This window comes from Oncorhynchus nerka, linkage group LG19 (genome assembly GCF_034236695.1).
Source record: "Oncorhynchus nerka isolate Pitt River linkage group LG19, Oner_Uvic_2.0, whole genome shotgun sequence".
Taxonomy (NCBI): Eukaryota; Metazoa; Chordata; class Actinopteri; order Salmoniformes; family Salmonidae; genus Oncorhynchus; species Oncorhynchus nerka.
This window is the reverse complement of record NC_088414.1, coordinates 12,005,655-12,025,575: the sequence shown is the minus strand read 5'-3', so window position 1 is coordinate 12,025,575 and position 19,921 is coordinate 12,005,655. Positions and strand designations below refer to the sequence as shown.

Sequence of the window (19,921 nt, the reverse complement as noted above, 5' to 3'; positions counted from 1 at the left end):
ATTTTCATGATTCTTTGCTCCCTTCTGATTTGCCAGAAATCGTCCTTATTTCCGGTTTGTGATCCAAACACTTCTCTGTTCTGAGCCGAAACAACTAGCTAGACGGATCGATAGACAACAACCATCATGGGTGAAATGGCAGAACTCACGGATAAATTCAGCTCATTCACAATGACTCAATTAAACGAGTTGCTTGAAGACGATGAAAAACTAAATGATATTGTCAAAGAAATGGACGAGGTAAGTTCCCATTGTGTTTCGCTAGCGTTAGCTATCCCTAGTAACGCTAACCAGAATCAAAACATCTAGCTAGCTGTGTACTTATGTATGTCGTCAGGCAGACCTGGCTTCATTCATAAATTCCTTCTGAATGCATTGAGCAAGCTCATCAACATCCACCTCTTTGCAAAACAGCTGAGAAGCGTGCTCCTTGTACTGTACTCAACATTTGGCACACTATTTCTATTGTCGAATCACTTTCGACAATAACCCTGTTTGTGTACATATAGCAGGTCACAAATGGTATTGCGGCATTGTCATTAAGGCACAAATGCAATCTGATGCCCATTTTTACAGAAGTAATGGACCCACCCGCGTTTAGGAACTGAACAGATTTGAGGGGACCTGGTCCCTGATCTGTCTTATGGTACCTAGTAGTGGTGGCATTTGATCCTATTATATGCTAAGGGAACACACAAGACAACCGCCATCAGCTCTCTGGAAGGTGCGACATCTGTGAAAAGTTGGGAGATGTTTTCCTATTGAGTAACCTAGGTGGAGCACACCTCTTTAGTCATCATTTTTGACACATTTAGCACACAGAGTACAGCAGGTTCATACGCAGATATATTACGACTATAAACACCTAGGGCTGGGCGGTATGCCGGTATTGATGCACGGATCGGTTTGGGTTTTTACTTGACCCTCAATAACGGTATTTGAATGTTTGGTTTGTTAAATGTGAAAAGCAGTGTGTAACGTCCATTTTTATAGTTTACTTCGCTACTTGAGCCATCTATCTCCACTCTCTATGCCGCTTTCCCACACGGACCTAGCCAAGCCCCCCTGTCACTCAAGGAGCGCATTTGATGTTCCTCAACCACCGGACACTTGCACTCAGTCTGCATGGTCAATGCAGCATATGCAATACTGTTGATGACAACGATGCGGTTGTCACGTTGCTTCTTAATATAAATACACTAGCATTCTATAATTACACTGTTATCTTGTTTCTTACATCTGCAAACAGCTAGTTTGTCTTTTGTTAGAAAATTGTTCCTAAATCTTGTTAGCCGCTAATGCTAATCGCCAGCTAGCTATTAAATGTACTGAGTCAGAGCAAGCGTAATTAGCTATACAGCATGATAATGCTGATGTAGACCTAAATCAGCATGTTGTTTTTGCAACAGTGTCTTCTAAATTAGAGGCAAACGCAAAGCAAGAATATGTTAGCTACATAAAGTAGCTAAGAGAACACATTCAATGTAGCCCAAAAAAAAACAATGTTGCCAAAGATTATAGGGTCCCCAAGGAAACACCTCTCAACTCATTGGTTCCTAGTCTGTCACAATAACTCCTCCCTGGTATTTTCCTTCGTTGTCATGTCAAACAACACTGTATTGAAAGTGCCCACCATTATATTCTAACAATATAATTAGAATATACATTCTATTCCGATGATTCCAACAGTTAACCCAAGTGTTTTGCTCTGAATCGCAAGTCAAATTGCAACATTTGGTTAGAAATAAGGCCCAGATTACTTGCACATATTGTGCAGCCCAAGTGGCAGTCTGGAGATGATCTCAAATGCAGAAATTAATGAAAATTATGACTTTTGGGGTTGAAGTTGAATTGAACAGTATGAAACAATCAGTATGGAGAAAGACCCATTGAAATCCCTTAGAATGTATGTGTTGCCACCCTAGGGTCACACACTACTCATAACGCAAATTTAGAACATTTCTTATTAAAAAACATAAAATAACACCATAGTGTCATTTTTTATTTATTTTTAATACAGTGCTATAATATTTTGGCCATATCGCCCAGCCCTATAAACACCTCTCACAGCTGGTTGACATCTGGTTAAATAAGATATACTTAATTAGTCCATGCAAGATGGACATTTGTCGTCTTCTTTTTTATTTTAAAATTTTATTTAACCTTTATTTAACCAGGTAGGCTAGTTGACAACAAGTTCTCATTTACAACTGCGACCTGGCCAAGATAAAGCATAGCAGTGTGAACAGACAACAACACAGAGTTACACATGGAGTAAACAATAAACAAGTCAATAACACAGTAGAAAAAAAGAGTATATACATTGTGTGCAAAAGGCATGAGGGGGTAGGCAAATAATTACAATTTTGCAGATTAACACTGGAGTGATAAATGATCAGATGGTCATGTGCAGGTAGAGATACTGGTGTGCAAAAGAGCATAAAAGTAAATAAATAAAAACAGTATGGGGATGAGGTAGGTAAATTGGGTGGGCTATTTACAGATGGACTATGTTTAGCCAACCCCACTGATATACACACATTAGGTTGGAGAAGCTGGAGCAGAGGATGGATGTCAGTGTTTTCAAAAACTGTGTACAGCATTCTGCCACTATGTTGTTCATCCTCTCTCCATCCCTAGCTAGCCTTGTGTAGTGTAGGTTTTGGGAAATCTGGCTTCTGGCTTCTTCATCTTCTGTATTTGTATATCCAGTAGACATGTACAGTACCAGTCAACTTTGGACACACCAACTCAATCAAGGGTTTTTCTTTATTTTCTACATTGTAGAATAATAGTGAAGACATCAAAACTATGAAATAACACATATGGAAGCACATAGTAACCAAAAAAGTGTTAAACAAATCCACATTTATTTTATATTATTCAAAGTAGCCACCCTTTACCTTGATGACAGCTTTGTGTGACAGTATAGACTTTACGTCCGTCCCCTCGCCCCGACCTGGGCACGAACCAGGGACGCTCTGCGCACAGTCACCCTCGAAGCATCGTTACCCATCGCTCCACAAAAGCCGCGGCCCTTGCAGAGCAAGGGGAACCACTACTTCAAGGTCTCAGAGCAAGTGACGTCACCGATTGAAACGCCACTAGCGCGCACCACTGCTAACTAGCTAGCCATTTCACATCGGCTACACTTGCACATTCTTGGCATTCTCTCAACCAGCTTCCTGAGGAATGCTTTTCCAACCGTCTTAAAGGAGTTCCCACATATGCTGAGCACTTGTTGACTGCTTTTCCTTCACCATCTTCTGTATCTACCTTGTCACAACACAATTGATTGGCTCAAACGCATTATTAAGAAGGAAAGAAATTGCACAAATGAACATTTAAGGCACACCTGTTAATTGAAATGCATTCCACGTGACTACTTCATGAAGCTGGTTGAGAGAATCCCAAGAGTGTGCAAAGCTGTCATCAAGGCAAAGGGTGGCTACTTTTGAAGAATCTCAAATAGAAAATATATTTTGATTTGTTGAACACTTTTTTTGGTTACTACATGATTTAATGTGTTATTTCATAGTTTTGATGTCTTCACTATTATTCTACAATGAAGAAAATAGTAAAAATAAAGAAAAAAACGGAAACGATTAGGTGTGTCCAAACTTTTGACCGGTACTGTATGTGGCTGAATCGAGACTCCCCACCGCTGGTGGAAGATGCTAGTCCTTACCCACCAATGTGGAAATAGATTTACACAAACAACCTGTGAGCAGAGATGCAAATCTGTGGTTGTGGCTGCCTCTACGGCTGGAAGGCTGTCTAGTGCCTGCTACTCTGGCTTGATGCCAGCAAGGCACCATACTATCCCAACCATGTTATTTATGATTTAATTATAGCTTAGTTCATTAGTACTGATATCTTTACAATCCCCTTCACCAAAAACCTACACGCAGATTATAAATCCCTGTAATAGACACACGAGTCGTAGGCTACTATATCTGCATTGTATCGCTGCAGAAAGCAGAGCTCTGATCGCTCTGAGGGCAGTGAAATCAATACAGGACATACACAGTCAAACACAGTTTAAACACCGTCACTGATAGCCTGCTGAACTCTATAGTGAGCCGGTGCAGGGCTGGGGCCATGCAAGTCTAAAACACAGCACTCAATAAAGGTATGGAGTAATCAGTGTCCTCCATAAGAATAGACTCCTATTTAACCTCCAGCGGTTAGGCTCTAAGCTGGCTTGTCCCTGACCTATAGGTCTACATACCACGGCGTGGAGGTCTGGGTGGGTCGATCTCTCTCTGTCTGCATGTATTGTGTTTAGTGCTACTGACCCCACCTTGTCTCCTTATCTCCCTTTTACCTCTCTCCCTGTGTGTACGGTGTGTGTGTCTATGTCACTGTGTGTGTTATAGATGCGTGAGGTGCAGCAGGTCAAGGAGCTGACCCTAGGCAGTAACATCAGCCTGGCTGAACAGAACCTCCAGCTGCAGCCGAGACTGGACCTGCAGAAGAACCAACTCACCTCACGCTACCGCCACCTACAGGAGCTCTACGACAACTACCAGCTACGCAAGTCCACACTCGGTAGGAGCCTTAGTAACTAGTCCACACTCTGTAAGAGCCCTAGCACGCTACCCTAGCAAGTCCACACTCTGTAAGAGCCTTAGTAACTAGTCCACACTTGGTAAGAGCCCTAGCACGTTACCCAAGCAAGTCCACACTCTGTAAGAGCCTTAGTAACTAGTCCACACTTGGTAAGAGCCTGAGTAACTAGTCCACACTTGGTAAGAGCCCTAGCACGCTACCCTAGCAAGTCCACACTCTGTAAGAGCCTTAGTAACTAGTCCACACTTGGTAAGAGCCCTAGCACGTTACCCAAGCAAGTCCACACTCTGTAAGAGCCTTAGTAACTAGTCCACACTTGGTAAGAGCCCTAGCACGTTACCCAAGCAAGTCCACACTCGGTAAGAGCCTTAGTAACTAGTCCACACTTGGTAAGAGCCCTAGCACGCTACCCTAGCAAGTCCACACTCTGTAAGAGCCTTAGTAACTAGTCCACACTTGGTAAGAGCCCTAGCAAGTCCACACTCGGTAAGAGCCTTAGTAACTAGTCCACACTTGGTAAGAACCTTAGTAACTAGTCCACACTTGGTAAGAGCCCTAGCATGCTGCCCTAGCAAGTCCACACTTGGTAAGAGCCTTAGTAACTAGTCCACACTTGGTAAGAGCCTTAGTAACTAGTCCACACTTGGTAAGAGCCCTAGCACGCTACCCTAGCAAGTCCACACTCTGTAAGAGCCTTAGTAACTAGTCCACACTCGGTAAGAGCCCTAGCACGCTACCCTAGCAAGTCCACACTCGGTAAGAGCCTTAGTAACTAGTCCACACTTGGTAAGAGCCCTAACACGCTACCCTAGCAAGTCCACACTCGGTAAGAGCCTTAGTAACTAGTTCACACTTGGTAAGAGCCCTAGCACGCTACCCTAGCAAGTCCACACTCGGTAAGAGCCTTAGTAACTAGTTCACACTTGGTAAGAGCCCTAGCACGCTACCCTAGCAAGTCCACACTCTGTAAGAGCCTTAGTAACTAGTCCACACTTGGTAAGAGCCCTAGCATGCTACCCTAACAAGTCCACACTCGGTAAGAGCCTTCGTAACTAGTCCACACTTGGTAAGAGCCCTAGCACGCTACCCAAGCAAGTCCACACTCTGTAAGAGCCTTAGTAGATAGTCCACACTTGGTAAGAGCCTTAGTAACTAGTCCACACTTGGTAAGAGCCCTAGCATGCTACCCTAGCAAGTCCAGACTCTGTAAGAGCCTTAGTAACTAGTCCACACTTGGTAAGAGCCCTAGCACGCTACCCTAGCAAGTCCAGACTCTGTAAGAGCCTTAGTAACTAGTCCACACTTGGTAAGAGCCCTAGCACGCTACCCTAGCAAGTCCACACTCTGTAAGAGCCTGAGTAACTAGTCCACACTCTGTAAGAGCCCTAGCATGCTACCATAGCAAGTCAACACTCTGTAAGAGCCTTAGTAACTAGTCCACACTCTGTAAGAGCCCTAGCATGCTACCCTAGCAAGTCCACACTCTGTAAGAGCCTTAGTAACTAGTCCACACTTGGTAAGAGCCCTAGCACGCTACCCTAGCAAGTCCACACTCTGTAAGAGCCTTAGTAACTAGTCCACACTTGGTAAGAGCCCTAGCACGCTACCCTAGCAAGTCCACACTCTGTAAGAGTCTTAGTAGATAGTCCACACTTGGTAAGAGCCCTAGCACGCTACCCAAGCAAGTCCACACTCTGTAAGAGCCTTAGTAACTAGTCCACACTTGGTAAGAGCCCTAGCACGCTACCATAGCAAGTCCACACTCTGTAAGAGCCTTAGTAAGTCTACACTTGTTAAGATCCTTAGTAACTAGTCCACACTTGGTAAGAGCCCTAGCACGCTACCCTAGCAAGTCCACACTGTGTAAGAGCCTTAGTAACTAGTCCACACTTGGTAAGAGCCCTAGCACGCTACCCTAGCAAGTCCACACTGTGTAAGAGCCTTAGTAACTAGTCCACACTTGGTAAGAGCCCTAGCACGCTACCCTAGCAAGTCCACACTGTGTAAGAGCCTTAGTAACTAGTCCACACTTGGTAAGAGCCCTAGCACGCTACCCTAGCAAGTCCACACTCTGTAAGAGCCTTAGTAACTAGTCCACACTTGGTAAGAGCCCTAGCACGCTACCCTAGCAAGTCCACACTCTGTAAGAGCCTTAGTAACTAGACCACACTTGGTAAGAGCCCTAGTAACTAGACCACACTTGGTAAGAGCCCTAGCACGCTACCCAAGCAAGTCCACACTCTGTAAGAGCCTTAGTAACTAGTCCACACTTGGTAAGAGCCCTAGCACGCTACCCAAGCAAGTCCACACTCCACAAGAGCCTTAGTAACTAGTCCACACTTGGTAAGAGCCCTAGCACGCTACCATAGCAAGTCCACACTCGGTAAGAGCCTTAGTAACTAGTCCACACTTGGTAAGAGCCTTAGTAACTAGTCCACACTTGGTAAGAGCCTTAGTAACTAGTCCACACTTGGTAAGAGCCCTAGCATGCTGCCCTAGCAAGTCCAGACTCGGTAAGAGCCTTAGTAACTAGTCCACACTTGGTAAGAGCCCTAGCAAGTCCACACTTAAGAGTCAGTAACTAGTCCACACTTGGTAAGAGCCTTAGTAACTAGTCCACACTTGGTAAGAGCCCTAGCACGCTGCCCTAGCAAGTCCACACTCTGTAAGAGCCTTAGTAACTAGTCCACACTCTGTAAGAGCCCTAGCACGCTACCCTAGCAAGTCCACACTCGGTAAGAGCCCTAGCACGCTACCCTAGCAAGTCCACACTCGGTAAGAGCCTTAGTAACTAGTCCACACTTGGTAAGAGCCCTAACACGCTACCCTAGCAAGTCCACACTCGGTAAGAGCCTTAGTAACTAGTTCACACTTGGTAAGAGCCCTAGCACGCTACCCAAGCAAGTCCACACTCTGTAAGAGCCTTAGTAGATAGTCCACACTTGGTAAGAGCCTTAGTAACTAGTCCACACTTGGTAAGAGCCCTAGCACGCTACCCTAGCAAGTCCACACTTGGTAAGAGCCTTAGTAACTAGACCACACTTGGTAAGAGCCCTAGTAACTAGACCACACTTGGTAAGAGCCCTAGCACGCTACCCAAGCAAGTCCACACTCTGTAAGAGCCTTAGTAACTAGTCCACACTTGGTAAGAGCCCTAGCACGCTACCCAAGCAAGTCCACACTCTGTAAGAGCCTTAGTAACTAGTCCACACTTGGTAAGAGCCCTAGCACGCTACCATAGCAAGTCCACACTCTGTAAGAGCCTTAGTAACTCGTCTACACTTGTTAAGATCCTTAGTAACTAGTCCACACTTGGTAAGAGCCCTAGCACGCTACCCTAGCAAATCCACACTGTGTAAGAGCCTTAGTAACTAGTCCACACTTGGTAAGAGCCCTAGCACGCTACCCTAGCAAGTCCACACTGTGTAAGAGCCTTAGTAACTAGTCCACACTTGGTAAGAGCCCTAGCACGCTAGCCAAGCAAGTCCACACTCAGTAAGAGCCTTAGTAACTAGTCCACACTTGGTAAGAGCCCTAGCACGCTACCATAGCAAGTCCACACTCGGTAAGAGCCTTAGTAACTAGTCCACACTTGGTAAGAGCCCTAGCACGCTACCCTAGCAAGTCCACACTCTGTAAGAGCCTTAGTAGATAGTCCACACTTGGTAAGAGCCTTAGTAACTAGTCCACACTTGGTAAGAGCCCTAGCATGCTACCCTAGCAAGTCCAGACTCGGTAAGAGCCTTAGTAACTAGTCCACACTTGGTAAGAGCCCTAGCAAGTCCACACTCGGTAAGAGCCTTAGTATCTAGTCCACACTTGGTAAGAGCCTTAGTAACTAGTCCACACTTGGTAAGAGCCCTAGCATGCTGCCCTAGCAAGTCCAGACTCGGTAAGAGCCTTAGTAACTAGTCCACACTTGGTAAGAGCCTTAGTAACTAGTCCACACTTGGTAAGAGCCCTAGCATGCTACCCTAACAAGTCCACACTCGGTAAGAGCCTTCGTAACTAGTTCACACTTGGTAAGAGCCCTAGCACGCTACCCAAGCAAGTCCACACTCTGTAAGAGCCTTAGTAGATAGTCCACACTTGGTAAGAGCCTTAGTAACTAGTCCACACTTGGTAAGAGCCCTAGCATGCTACCCTAGCAAGTCCACACTCGGTAAGAGCCTTAGTAACTAGTCCACACTTGGTAAGAGCCCTAGCACGCTACCCTAGCAAGTCCACACTCTGTAAGAGCCTTAGTAACTAGTCCACACTCTGTAAGAGCCCTAGCATGCTACCCTAGCAAGTCCACACTCTGTAAGAGCCTTAGTAACTAGTCCACACTTGGTAAGAGCCCTAGCACGCTACCCTAGCAAGTCCACACTCTGTAAGAGCCTTAGTAACTAGTCCACACTTGGTAAGAGCCCTAGCACGCTACCCTAGCAAATCCACACTCTGTAAGAGTCTTAGTAGATAGTCCACACTTGGTAAGAGCCCTAGCACGCTACCCAAGCAAGTCCACACTCTGTAAGAGCCTTAGTAACTAGTCCACACTTGGTAAGAGCCCTAGCACGCTACCATAGCAAGTCCACACTCTGTAAGAGCCTTAGTAACTCGTCTACACTTGTTAAGATCCTTAGTAACTAGTCCACACTTGGTAAGAGCCCTAGCACGCTACCCTAGCAAGTCCACACTGTGTAAGAGCCTTAGTAACTAGTCCACACTTGGTAAGAGCCCTAGCACGCTGCCCTAGCAAGTCCACACTGTGTAAGAGCCTTAGTAACTAGTCCACACTTGGTAAGAGCCCTAGCACGCTACCCTAGCAAGTCCACACTGTGTAAGAGCCTTAGTAACTAGTCCACACTTGGTAAGAGCCCTAGCACGCTACCCTAGCAAGTCCACACTCTGTAAGAGCCTTAGTAACTAGTCCACACTTGGTAAGAGCCCTAGCACGCTACCCTAGCAAGTCCACACTCTGTAAGAGCCTTAGTAACTAGACCACACTTGGTAAGAGCCCTAGTAACTAGACCACACTTGGTAAGAGCCCTAGCACGCTACCCAAGCAAGTCCACACTCTGTAAGAGCCTTAGTAACTAGTCCACACTTGGTAAGAGCCCTAGCACGCTACCCAAGCAAGTCCACACTCCACAAGAGCCTTAGTAACTAGTCCACACTTGGTAAGAGCCCTAGCACGCTACCATAGCAAGTCCACACTCGGTAAGAGCCTTAGTAACTAGTCCACACTTGGTAAGAGCCCTAGCACGCTACCCTAGCAAGTCCACACTCTGTAAGAGCCTTAGTAGATAGTCCACACTTGGTAAGAGCCTTAGTAACTAGTCCACACTTGGTAAGAGCCCTAGCATGCTACCCTATCAAGTCCAGACTCGGTAAGAGCCTTAGTAACTAGTCCACACTTGGTAAGAGCCCTAGCAAGTCCACACTCGGTAAGAGTCTTAGTAACTAGTCCACACTTGGTAAGAGCCTTAGTAACTAGTCCACACTTGGTAAGAGCCCTAGCATGCTGCCCTAGCAAGTCCAGACTCGGTAAGAGCCTTAGTAACTAGTCCACACTCTGTAAGAGCCCTAGCACGCTACCCTAGCAAGTCCACACTCGGTAAGAGCCTTAGTAACTAGTCCACACTCGGTAAGAGCCCTAGCACGCTACCCTAGCAAGTCCACACTCGGTAAGAGCCTTAGTAACTAGTCCACACTTGGTAAGAGCCCTAACACGCTACCCTAGCAAGTCCACACTCGGTAAGAGCCTTAGTAACTAGTTCACACTTGGTAAGAGCCCTAGCACGCTACCCAAGCAAGTCCACACTCTGTAAGAGCCTTAGTAGATAGTCCACACTTGGTAAGAGCCTTAGTAACTAGTCCACAATTGGTAAGAGCCCTAGCACGCTACCCTAGCAAGTCCACACTCTGTAAGAGCCTGAGTAACTAGTCCACACTCTGTAAGAGCCCTAGCATGCTACCATAGCAAGTCAACACTCTGTAAGAGCCTTAGTAACTAGTCCACACTCTGTAAGAGCCCTAGCATGCTACCCTAGCAAGTCCACACTCTGTAAGAGCCTTAGTAACTAGTCCACACTTGGTAAGAGCCCTAGCACGCTACCCAAGCAAGTCCACACTCTGTAAGAGCCTTAGTAACTAGTCCACACTTGGTAAGAGCCCTAGCACGCTACCATAGCAAGTCCACACTCTGTAAGAGCCTTAGTAACTCGTCTACACTTGTTAAGATCCTTAGTAACTAGTCCACACTTGGTAAGAGCCCTAGCACGCTACCCTAGCAAGTCCACACTGTGTAAGAGCCTTAGTAACTAGTCCACACTTGGTAAGAGCCCTAGCACGCTACCCTAGCAAGTCCACACTGTGTAAGAGCCTTAGTAACTAGTCCACACTTGGTAAGAGCCCTAGCACGCTACCCTAGCAAGTCCACACTGTGTAAGAGCCTTAGTAACTAGTCCACACTTGGTAAGAGCCCTAGCACGCTACCCTAGCAAGTCCACACTCTGTAAGAGCCTTAGTAACTAGTCCACACTTGGTAAGAGCCCTAGCACGCTACCCTAGCAAGTCCACACTCTGTAAGAGCCTTAGTAACTAGACCACACTTGGTAAGAGCCCTAGTAACTAGACCACACTTGGTAAGAGCCCTAACACGCTACCCAAGCAAGTCCACACTCTGTAAGAGCCTTAGTAACTAGTCCACACTTGGTAAGAGCCCTAGCACGCTACCATAGCAAGTCCACACTCGGTAAGAGCCTTAGTAACTAGTCCACACTTGGTAAGAGCCCTAGCACGCTACCCTAGCAAGTCCACACTCTGTAAGAGCCTTAGTAGATAGTCCACACTTGGTAAGAGCCTTAGTAACTAGTCCACACTTGGTAAGAGCCCTAGCATGCTACCCTAGCAAGTCCAGACTCGGTAAGAGCCTTAGTAACTAGTCCACACTTGGTAAGAGCCCTAGCAAGTCCACACTCGGTAAGAGCCTTAGTATCTAGTCCACACTTGGTAAGAGCCTTAGTAACTAGTCCACACTTGGTAAGAGCCCTAGCATGCTGCCCTAGCAAGTCCAGACTCGGTAAGAGCCTTAGTAACTAGTCCACACTTGGTAAGAGCCTTAGTAACTAGTCCACACTTGGTAAGAGCCCTAGCACGCTACCCTAGCAAGTCCACACTCTGTAAGAGCCTTAGTAACTAGTCCACACTCTGTAAGAGCCCTAGCACGCTACCCTAGCAAGTCCACACTCGGTAAGAGCCTTAGTAACTAGTCCACACTCGGTAAGAGCCCTAGCACGCTACCCTAGCAAGTCCACACTCGGTAAGAGCCTTAGTAACTAGTCCACACTTGGTAAGAGCCCTAACACGCTACCCTAGCAAGTCCACACTCGGTAAGAGCCTTAGTAACTAGTTCACACTTGGTAAGAGCCCTAGCACGCTACCCAAGCAAGTCCACACTCTGTAAGAGCCTTAGTAGATAGTCCACACTTGGTAAGAGCCTTAGTAACTAGTCCACACTTGGTAAGAGCCCTAGCATGCTACCCTAGCAAGTCCAGACTCTGTAAGAGCCTTAGTAACTAGTCCACACTTGGTAAGAGCCCTAGCACGCTACCCTAGCAAGTCCACACTCTGTAAGAGCCTTAGTAACTAGTCCACACTCTGTAAGAGCCCTAGCACGCTACCCTAGCAAGTCCACACTCTGTAAGAGCCTTAGTAGATAGTCCACACTCTGTAAGAGCCTTAGTAGATAGTCCACACTTGGTAAGAGCCTTAGTAACTAGTCCACACTTGGTAAGAGCCTTAGTAACAAGTCCACACTTGGTAAGAGCCCTAACACGCTACCCTAGCAAGTCCACACTCTGTAAGAGCCCTAGTAACTAGTCCACACTTGGTAAGAGCCCTAGCATGCTACCCTAACAAGTCCACACTCGGTAAGAGCCTTCGTAACTAGTCCACACTTGGTAAGAGCCCTAGCACGCTACCCTAGCAAGTCCACACTCGGTAAGAGCCTTAGTAACTAGTCCACACTTGGTAAGAGCCCTAGCACGCTACCCAAGCAAGTCCACACTCCACAAGAGCCTTAGTAACTAGTCCACACTTGGTAAGAGCCCTAGCACGCTACCATAGCAAGTCCACACTGTGTAAGAGCCTTAGTAACTAGTCCACACTTGGTAAGAGCCCTAACACGCTACCCTAGCAAGTCCACACTGTGTAAGAGCCTTAGTAACTAGTCCACACTTGGTAAGAGCCCTAGCACGCTACCCTAGCAAGTCCACACTGTGTAAGAGCCTTAGTAACTAGTCCACACTTGGTAAGAGCCCTAGCACGCTACCCTAGCAAGTCCACACTCTGTAAGAGCCTTAGTAACTAGTCCACACTTGGTAAGAGCCCTAGCACGCTACCCTAGCAAGTCCACACTCTGTAAGAGCCTTAGTAGATAGTCCACACTTGGTAAGAGCCTTAGTAACTAGACCACACTTGGTAAGAGCCCTAGTAACTAGACCACACTTGGTAAGAGCCCTAGCACGCTACCCAAGCAAGTCCACACTCTGTAAGAGCCTTAGTAACTAGTCCACACTTGGTAAGAGCCCTAGCACGCTACCCTAGCAAGTCCACACTCTGTAAGAGCCTTAGTAGATAGTCCACACTTGGTAAGAGCCTTAGTAACTAGTCCACACTTGGTAAGAGCCCTAGCATGCTACCCTAGCAAGTCCAGACTCGGTAAGAGCCTTAGTAACTAGTCCACACTTGGTAAGAGCCCTAGCAAGTCCACACTCGGTAAGAGCCTTAGTAACTAGTCCACACTTGGTAAGAGCCTTAGTAACTAGTCCACACTTGGTAAGAGCCCTAGCATGCTGCCCTAGCAAGTCCACACTCTGTAAGAGCCTTAGTAACTAGTCCACACTCTGTAAGAGCCCTAGCACGCTACCCTAGCAAGTCCACACTCGGTAAGAGCCTTAGTAACTAGTCCACACTCGGTAAGAGCCCTAGCACGCTACCCTAGCAAGTCCACACTCGGTAAGAGCCTTAGTAACTAGTCCACACTTGGTAAGAGCCCTAACACGCTACCCTAGCAAGTCCACACTCGGTAAGAGCCTTAGTAACTAGTTCACACTTGGTAAGAGCCCTAGCACGCTACCCAAGCAAGTCCACACTCTGTAAGAGCCTTAGTAGATAGTCCACACTTGGTAAGAGCCTTAGTAACTAGTCCACACTTGGTAAGAGCCCTAGCACGCTACCCTAGCAAGTCCACACTCGGTAAGAGCCTTAGTAACTAGTCCACACTTGGTAAGAGCCCTAACACGCTACCCTAGCAAGTCCACACTCGGTAAGAGCCTTAGTAACTAGTCCACACTCGGTAAGAGCCCTAGCACGCTACCCTAGCAAGTCCACACTCGGTAAGAGCCTTAGTAACTAGTCCACACTTGGTAAGAGCCCTAACACGCTACCCTAGCAAGTCCACACTCGGTAAGAGCCTTAGTAACTAGTTCACACTTGGTAAGAGCCCTAGCACGCTACCCAAGCAAGTCCACACTCTGTAAGAGCCTTAGTAGATAGTCCACACTTGTTAAGATCCTTAGTAACTAGTCCACACTTGGTAAGAGCCCTAGCACGCTACCCTAGCAAGTCCACACTCTGTAAGAGCCTGAGTAACTAGTCCACACTCTGTAAGAGCCCTAGCATGCTACCATAGCAAGTCAACACTCTGTAAGAGCCTTAGTAACTAGTCCACACTCTGTAAGAGCCCTAGCATGCTACCCTAGCAAGTCCACACTGTGTAAGAGCCTTAGTAACTAGTCCACACTTGGTAAGAGCCCTAGCACGCTACCCTAGCAAGTCCACACTGTGTAAGAGCCTTAGTAACTAGTCCACACTTGGTAAGAGCCCTAGCACGCTACCCTAGCAAGTCCACACTGTGTAAGAGCCTTAGTAACTAGTCCACACTTGGTAAGAGCCCTAGCACGCTACCCTAGCAAGTCCACACTCTGTAAGAGCCTTAGTAACTAGTCCACACTTGGTAAGAGCCCTAGCACGCTACCCTAGCAAGTCCACACTCTGTAAGAGCCTTAGTAACTAGACCACACTTGGTAAGAGCCCTAGTAACTAGACCACACTTGGTAAGAGCCCTAGCACGCTACCCAAGCAAGTCCACACTCTGTAAGAGCCTTAGTAACTAGTCCACACTTGGTAAGAGCCCTAGCACGCTACCCTAGCAAGTCCACACTCTGTAAGAGCCTTAGTAGATAGTCCACACTTGGTAAGAGCCTTAGTAACTAGTCCACACTTGGTAAGAGCCCTAGCATGCTACCCTAGCAAGTCCAGACTCGGTAAGAGCCTTAGTAACTAGTCCACACTTGGTAAGAGCCCTAGCAAGTCCACACTCGGTAAGAGCCTTAGTAACTAGTCCACACTTGGTAAGAGCCTTAGTAACTAGTCCACACTTGGTAAGAGCCCTAGCATGCTGCCCTAGCAAGTCCACACTCTGTAAGAGCCTTAGTAACTAGTCCACACTCTGTAAGAGCCCTAGCACGCTACCCCTAGCAAGTCCACACTCGGTAAGAGCCTTAGTAACTAGTCCACACTCGGTAAGAGCCCTAGCACGCTACCCTAGCAAGTCCACACTCGGTAAGAGCCTTAGTAACTAGTCCACACTTGGTAAGAGCCCTAACACGCTACCCTAGCAAGTCCACACTCGGTAAGAGCCTTAGTAACTAGTTCACACTTGGTAAGAGCCCTAGCACGCTACCCAAGCAAGTCCACACTCTGTAAGAGCCTTAGTAGATAGTCCACACTTGGTAAGAGCCTTAGTAACTAGTCCACACTTGGTAAGAGCCCTAGCATGCTACCCTAGCAAGTCCAGACTCTGTAAGAGCCTTAGTAACTAGTCCACACTTGGTAAGAGCCTAGCACGCTACCCTAGCAAGTCCACACTCTGTAAGAGCCTTAGTAACTAGTCCACACTCTGTAAGAGCCCTAGCACGCTACCCTAGCAAGTCCACACTCTGTAAGAGCCTTAGTAGATAGTCAACACTTGGTAAGAGCCTTAGTAACTAGTCCACACTTGGTAAGAGCCTTAGTAACAAGTCCACACTTGGTAAGAGCGCTACCCTAGCAAGTCCACACTCTGTAAGAGCCCTAGTAACTAGTCCACACTTGGTAAGAGCCCTAGCATGCTACCCTAACAAGTCCACACTCGGTAAGAGCCTTCGTAACTAGTCCACACTTGGTAAGAGCCCTAGCACGCTACCCTAGCAAGTCCACACTCGGTAAGAGCCTTAGTAACTAGTTCACACTTGGTAAGAGCCTTAGTAACTAGTCCACACTTGGTAAGAGCCCTAGCATGCTACCCTAGCAAGTCCAGACTCTGTAAGAGCCTTAGTAACTAGTCCACACTTGGTAAGAGCCCTAGCACGCTACCCTAGCAAGTCCACACTCTGTAAGAGCCTTAGTAACTAGTCCACACTCTGTAAGAGCCCTAGCACGCTACCCTAGCAAGTCCACACTCTGTAAGAGCCTTAGTAGATAGTCCACACTTGGTAAGAGCCTTAGTAACTAGTCCACACTTGGTAAGAGCCTTAGTAACTAGTCCACACTTGGTAAGAGCCTTAGTAACAAGTCCACACTTGGTAAGAGCCCTAACACGCTACCCTAGCAAGTCCACACTCTGTAAGAGCCCTAGTAACTAGTCCACACTTGGTAAGAGCCCTAGCATGCTACCCTAACAAGTCCACACTCGGTAAGAGCCTTCGTAACTAGTCCACACTTGGTAAGAGCCCTAGCACGCTACCCTAGCAAGTCCACACTCGGTAAGAGCCTTAGTAACTAGTTCACACTTGGTAAGAGCCCTAGCACGCTACCCAAGCAAGTCCACACTCTGTAAGAGCCTTAGTAGATAGTCCACACTTGGTAAGAGCCTTAGTAACTAGTCCACACTTGGTAAGAGCCCTAGCATGCTACCCTAGCAAGTCCAGACTCGGTAAGAGCCTTAGTAACTAGTCCACACTTGGTAAGAGCCCTAGCACGCTACCCTAGCAAGTCCACACTCTGTAAGAGCCTGAGTAACTAGTCCACACTCTGTAAGAGCCCTAGCATGCTACCATAGCAAGTCAACACTCTGTAAGAGCCTTAGTAACTAGTCCACACTCTGTAAGAGCCCTAGCATGCTACCCTAGCAAGTCCACACTCTGTAAGAGCCTTAGTAACTAGTCCACACTTGGTAAGAGCCCTAGCACGCTACCCTAGCAAGTCCACACTCTGTAAGAGTCTTAGTAGATAGTCCACACTTGGTAAGAGCCTTAGTAACTAGTCCACACTTGGTAAGAGCCCTAGCACGCTACCCTAGCAAGTCCACACTGTGTAAGAGCCTTAGTAACTAGTCCACACTTGGTAAGAGCCTAGCACGCTACCCTAGCAAGTCCACACTGTGTAAGAGCCTTAGTAACTAGTCCACACTTGGTAAGAGCCCTAGCACGCTACCCTAGCAAGTCCACACTGTGTAAGAGCCTTAGTAACTAGTCCACACTTGGTAAGAGCCCTAGCACGCTACCCTAGCAAGTCCACACTCTGTAAGAGCCTTAGTAACTAGTCCACACTTGGTAAGAGCCCTAGCACGCTACCCTAGCAAGTCCACACTCTGTAAGAGCCTTAGTAACTAGACCACACTTGGTAAGAGCCCTAGTAACTAGACCACACTTGGTAAGAGCCCTAGCACGCTACCCAAGCAAGTCCACACTCTGTAAGAGCCTTAGTAACTAGTCCACACTTGGTAAGAGCCCTAGCACGCTACCCAAGCAAGTCCACACTCCACAAGAGCCTTAGTAACTAGTCCACACTTGGTAAGAGCCCTAGCACGCTACCATAGCAAGTCCACACTTGGTAAGAGCCTTAGTAACTAGTCCACACTTGGTAAGAGCCCTAGCATGCTACCCTAGCAAGTCCAGACTCGGTAAGAGCCTTAGTAACTAGTCCACACTTGGTAAGAGCCCTAGCATGCTACCCTAGCAAGTCCAGACTCGGTAAGAGCCTTAGTAACTAGTCCACACTTGGTAAGAGCCCTAGCAAGTCCACACTCGGTAAGAGCCTTAGTAACTAGTCCACACTTGGTAAGAGCCTTAATTAACTAGTCCACACTTGGTAAGAGCCCTAGCATGCTGCCCTAGCAAGTCCAGACTCGGTAAGAGCCTTAGTAACTAGTCCACACTTGGTAAGAGCCTTAGTAACTAGTCCACACTTGGTAAGAGCCCTAGCACGCTACCCTAGCAAGTCCACACTCTGTAAGAGCCTTAGTAACTAGTCCACACTCTGTAAGAGCCCTAGCACGCTACCCTAGCAAGTCCACACTCGGTAAGAGCCTTAGTAACTAGTCCACACTCGGTAAGAGCCCTAGCACGCTACCCTAGCAAGTCCACACTCGGTAAGAGCCTTAGTAACTAGTCCACACTTGGTAAGAGCCCTAACACGCTACCCTAGCAAGTCCACACTCGGTAAGAGCCTTAGTAACTAGTTCACACTTGGTAAGAGCCCTAGCACGCTACCCAAGCAAGTCCACACTCTGTAAGAGCCTTAGTAGATAGTCCACACTTGGTAAGAGCCTTAGTAACTAGTCCACACTTGGTAAGAGCCCTAGCATGCTACCCTAGCAAGTCCAGACTCTGTAAGAGCCTTAGTAACTAGTCCACACTTGGTAAGAGCCCTAGCACGCTACCCTAGCAAGTCCACACTCTGTAAGAGCCTTAGTAACTAGTCCACACTCTGTAAGAGCCCTAGCACGCTACCCTAGCAAGTCCACACTCTGTAAGAGCCTTAGTAGATAGTCCACACTTGGTAAGAGCCTTAGTAACTAGTCCACACTTGGTAAGAGCCTTAGTAACAAGTCCACACTTGGTAAGAGCCCTAGCACGCTACCCTAGCAAGTCCACACTCTGTAAGAGCCTTAGTAACTAGTCCACACTTGGTAAGAGCCCTAGCACGCTACCCTAGCAAGTCCACACTCTGTAAGAGCCTTAGTAACTAGTCCACACTTGGTAAGAGCCCTAGCACGCTACCCAAGCAAGTCCACACTCTGTAAGAGCCTTAGTAACTAGTCCACACTTGGTAAGAGCCTTAGTAACTAGTCCACACTTGGTAAGAGCCTAGCATGCTACCCTAGCAAGTCCAGACTCGGTAAGAGCCTTAGTAACTAGTCCACACTTGGTAAGAGCCCTAGCACGCTACCCTAGCAAGTCCACACTCTGTAAGAGCCTGAGTAACTAGTCCACACTTGGTAAGAGCCCTAGCACGCTACCCTAGCAAGTCCACACTCTGTAAGAGCCTTAGTAACTAGTCCACACTTGGTAAGAGCCCTAGCACGCTACCATAGCAAGTCCACACTCTGTAAGAGCCTTAGTAACTCGTCTACACTTGTTAAGATCCTTAGTAACTAGTCCACACTTGGTAAGAGCCCTAGCACGCTACCCTAGCAAGTCCACACTGTGTAAGAGCCTTAGTAACTAGTCCACACTTGGTAAGAGCCCTAGCACGCTACCCTAACAAGTCCACACTCGGTAAGAGCCTTCGTAACTAGTCCACACTTGGTAAGAGCCCTAGCACGCTACCCTAGCAAGTCCACACTCGGTAAGAGCCTTAGTAACTAGTTCACACTTGGTAAGAGCCTTAGTAACTAGTCCACACTTGGTAAGAGCCCTAGCATGCTACCCTAGCAAGTCCAGACTCTGTAAGAGCCTTAGTAACTAGTCCACACTTGGTAAGAGCCCTAGCACGCTACCCTAGCAAGTCCACACTCTGTAAGAGCCTTAGTAACTAGTCCACACTCTGTAAGAGCCCTAGCACGCTACCCTAGCAAGTCCACACTCTGTAAGAGCCTTAGTAGATAGTCCACACTTGGTAAGAGCCTTAGTAACTAGTCCACACTTGGTAAGAGCCTTAGTAACTAGTCCACACTTGGTAAGAGCCTTAGTAACAAGTCCACACTTGGTAAGAGCCCTAACACGCTACCCTAGCAAGTCCACACTCTGTAAGAGCCTTAGTAACTAGTCCACACTTGGTAAGAGCCCTAGCATGCTACCCTAACAAGTCCACACTCGGTAAGAGCCTTCGTAACTAGTCCACACTTGGTAAGAGCCCTAGCACGCTACCCTAGCAAGTCCACACTCGGTAAGAGCCTTAGTAACTAGTTCACACTTGGTAAGAGCCCTAGCACGCTACCCAAGCAAGTCCACACTCTGTAAGAGCCTTAGTAGATAGTCCACACTTGGTAAGAGCCTGAGTAACTAGTCCACACTCTGTAAGAGCCCTAGCATGCTACCATAGCAAGTCAACACTCTGTAAGAGCCTTAGTAACTAGTCCACACTCTGTAAGAGCCCT

The 19,921-nt window shown here is 47.3% G+C and overlaps 1 protein-coding gene across 2 annotated transcripts in view; it reads left to right on the top strand.

The window, feature by feature from the left end:
* The first annotated feature begins 48 nt into the window (after positions 1–48).
* LOC115101059 (vacuolar protein sorting-associated protein 37B-like) overlaps positions 49–19,921 on the top strand; it is a 31,125-nt gene continuing 11,252 nt past the window's right edge. For both annotated transcript variants that reach the window (XR_003859249.2, XM_029620232.2), the window contains exons 1-2: positions 49–240; positions 4,380–4,551. Coding sequence is in view for 1 of the 2 variants with exons in the window: in XM_029620232.2 (XP_029476092.1) it covers positions 127–240; positions 4,380–4,551 (286 nt within the window). In the remaining variant the exon portion in view is untranslated. The remainder of the gene's footprint in view (positions 241–4,379; positions 4,552–19,921) is intronic.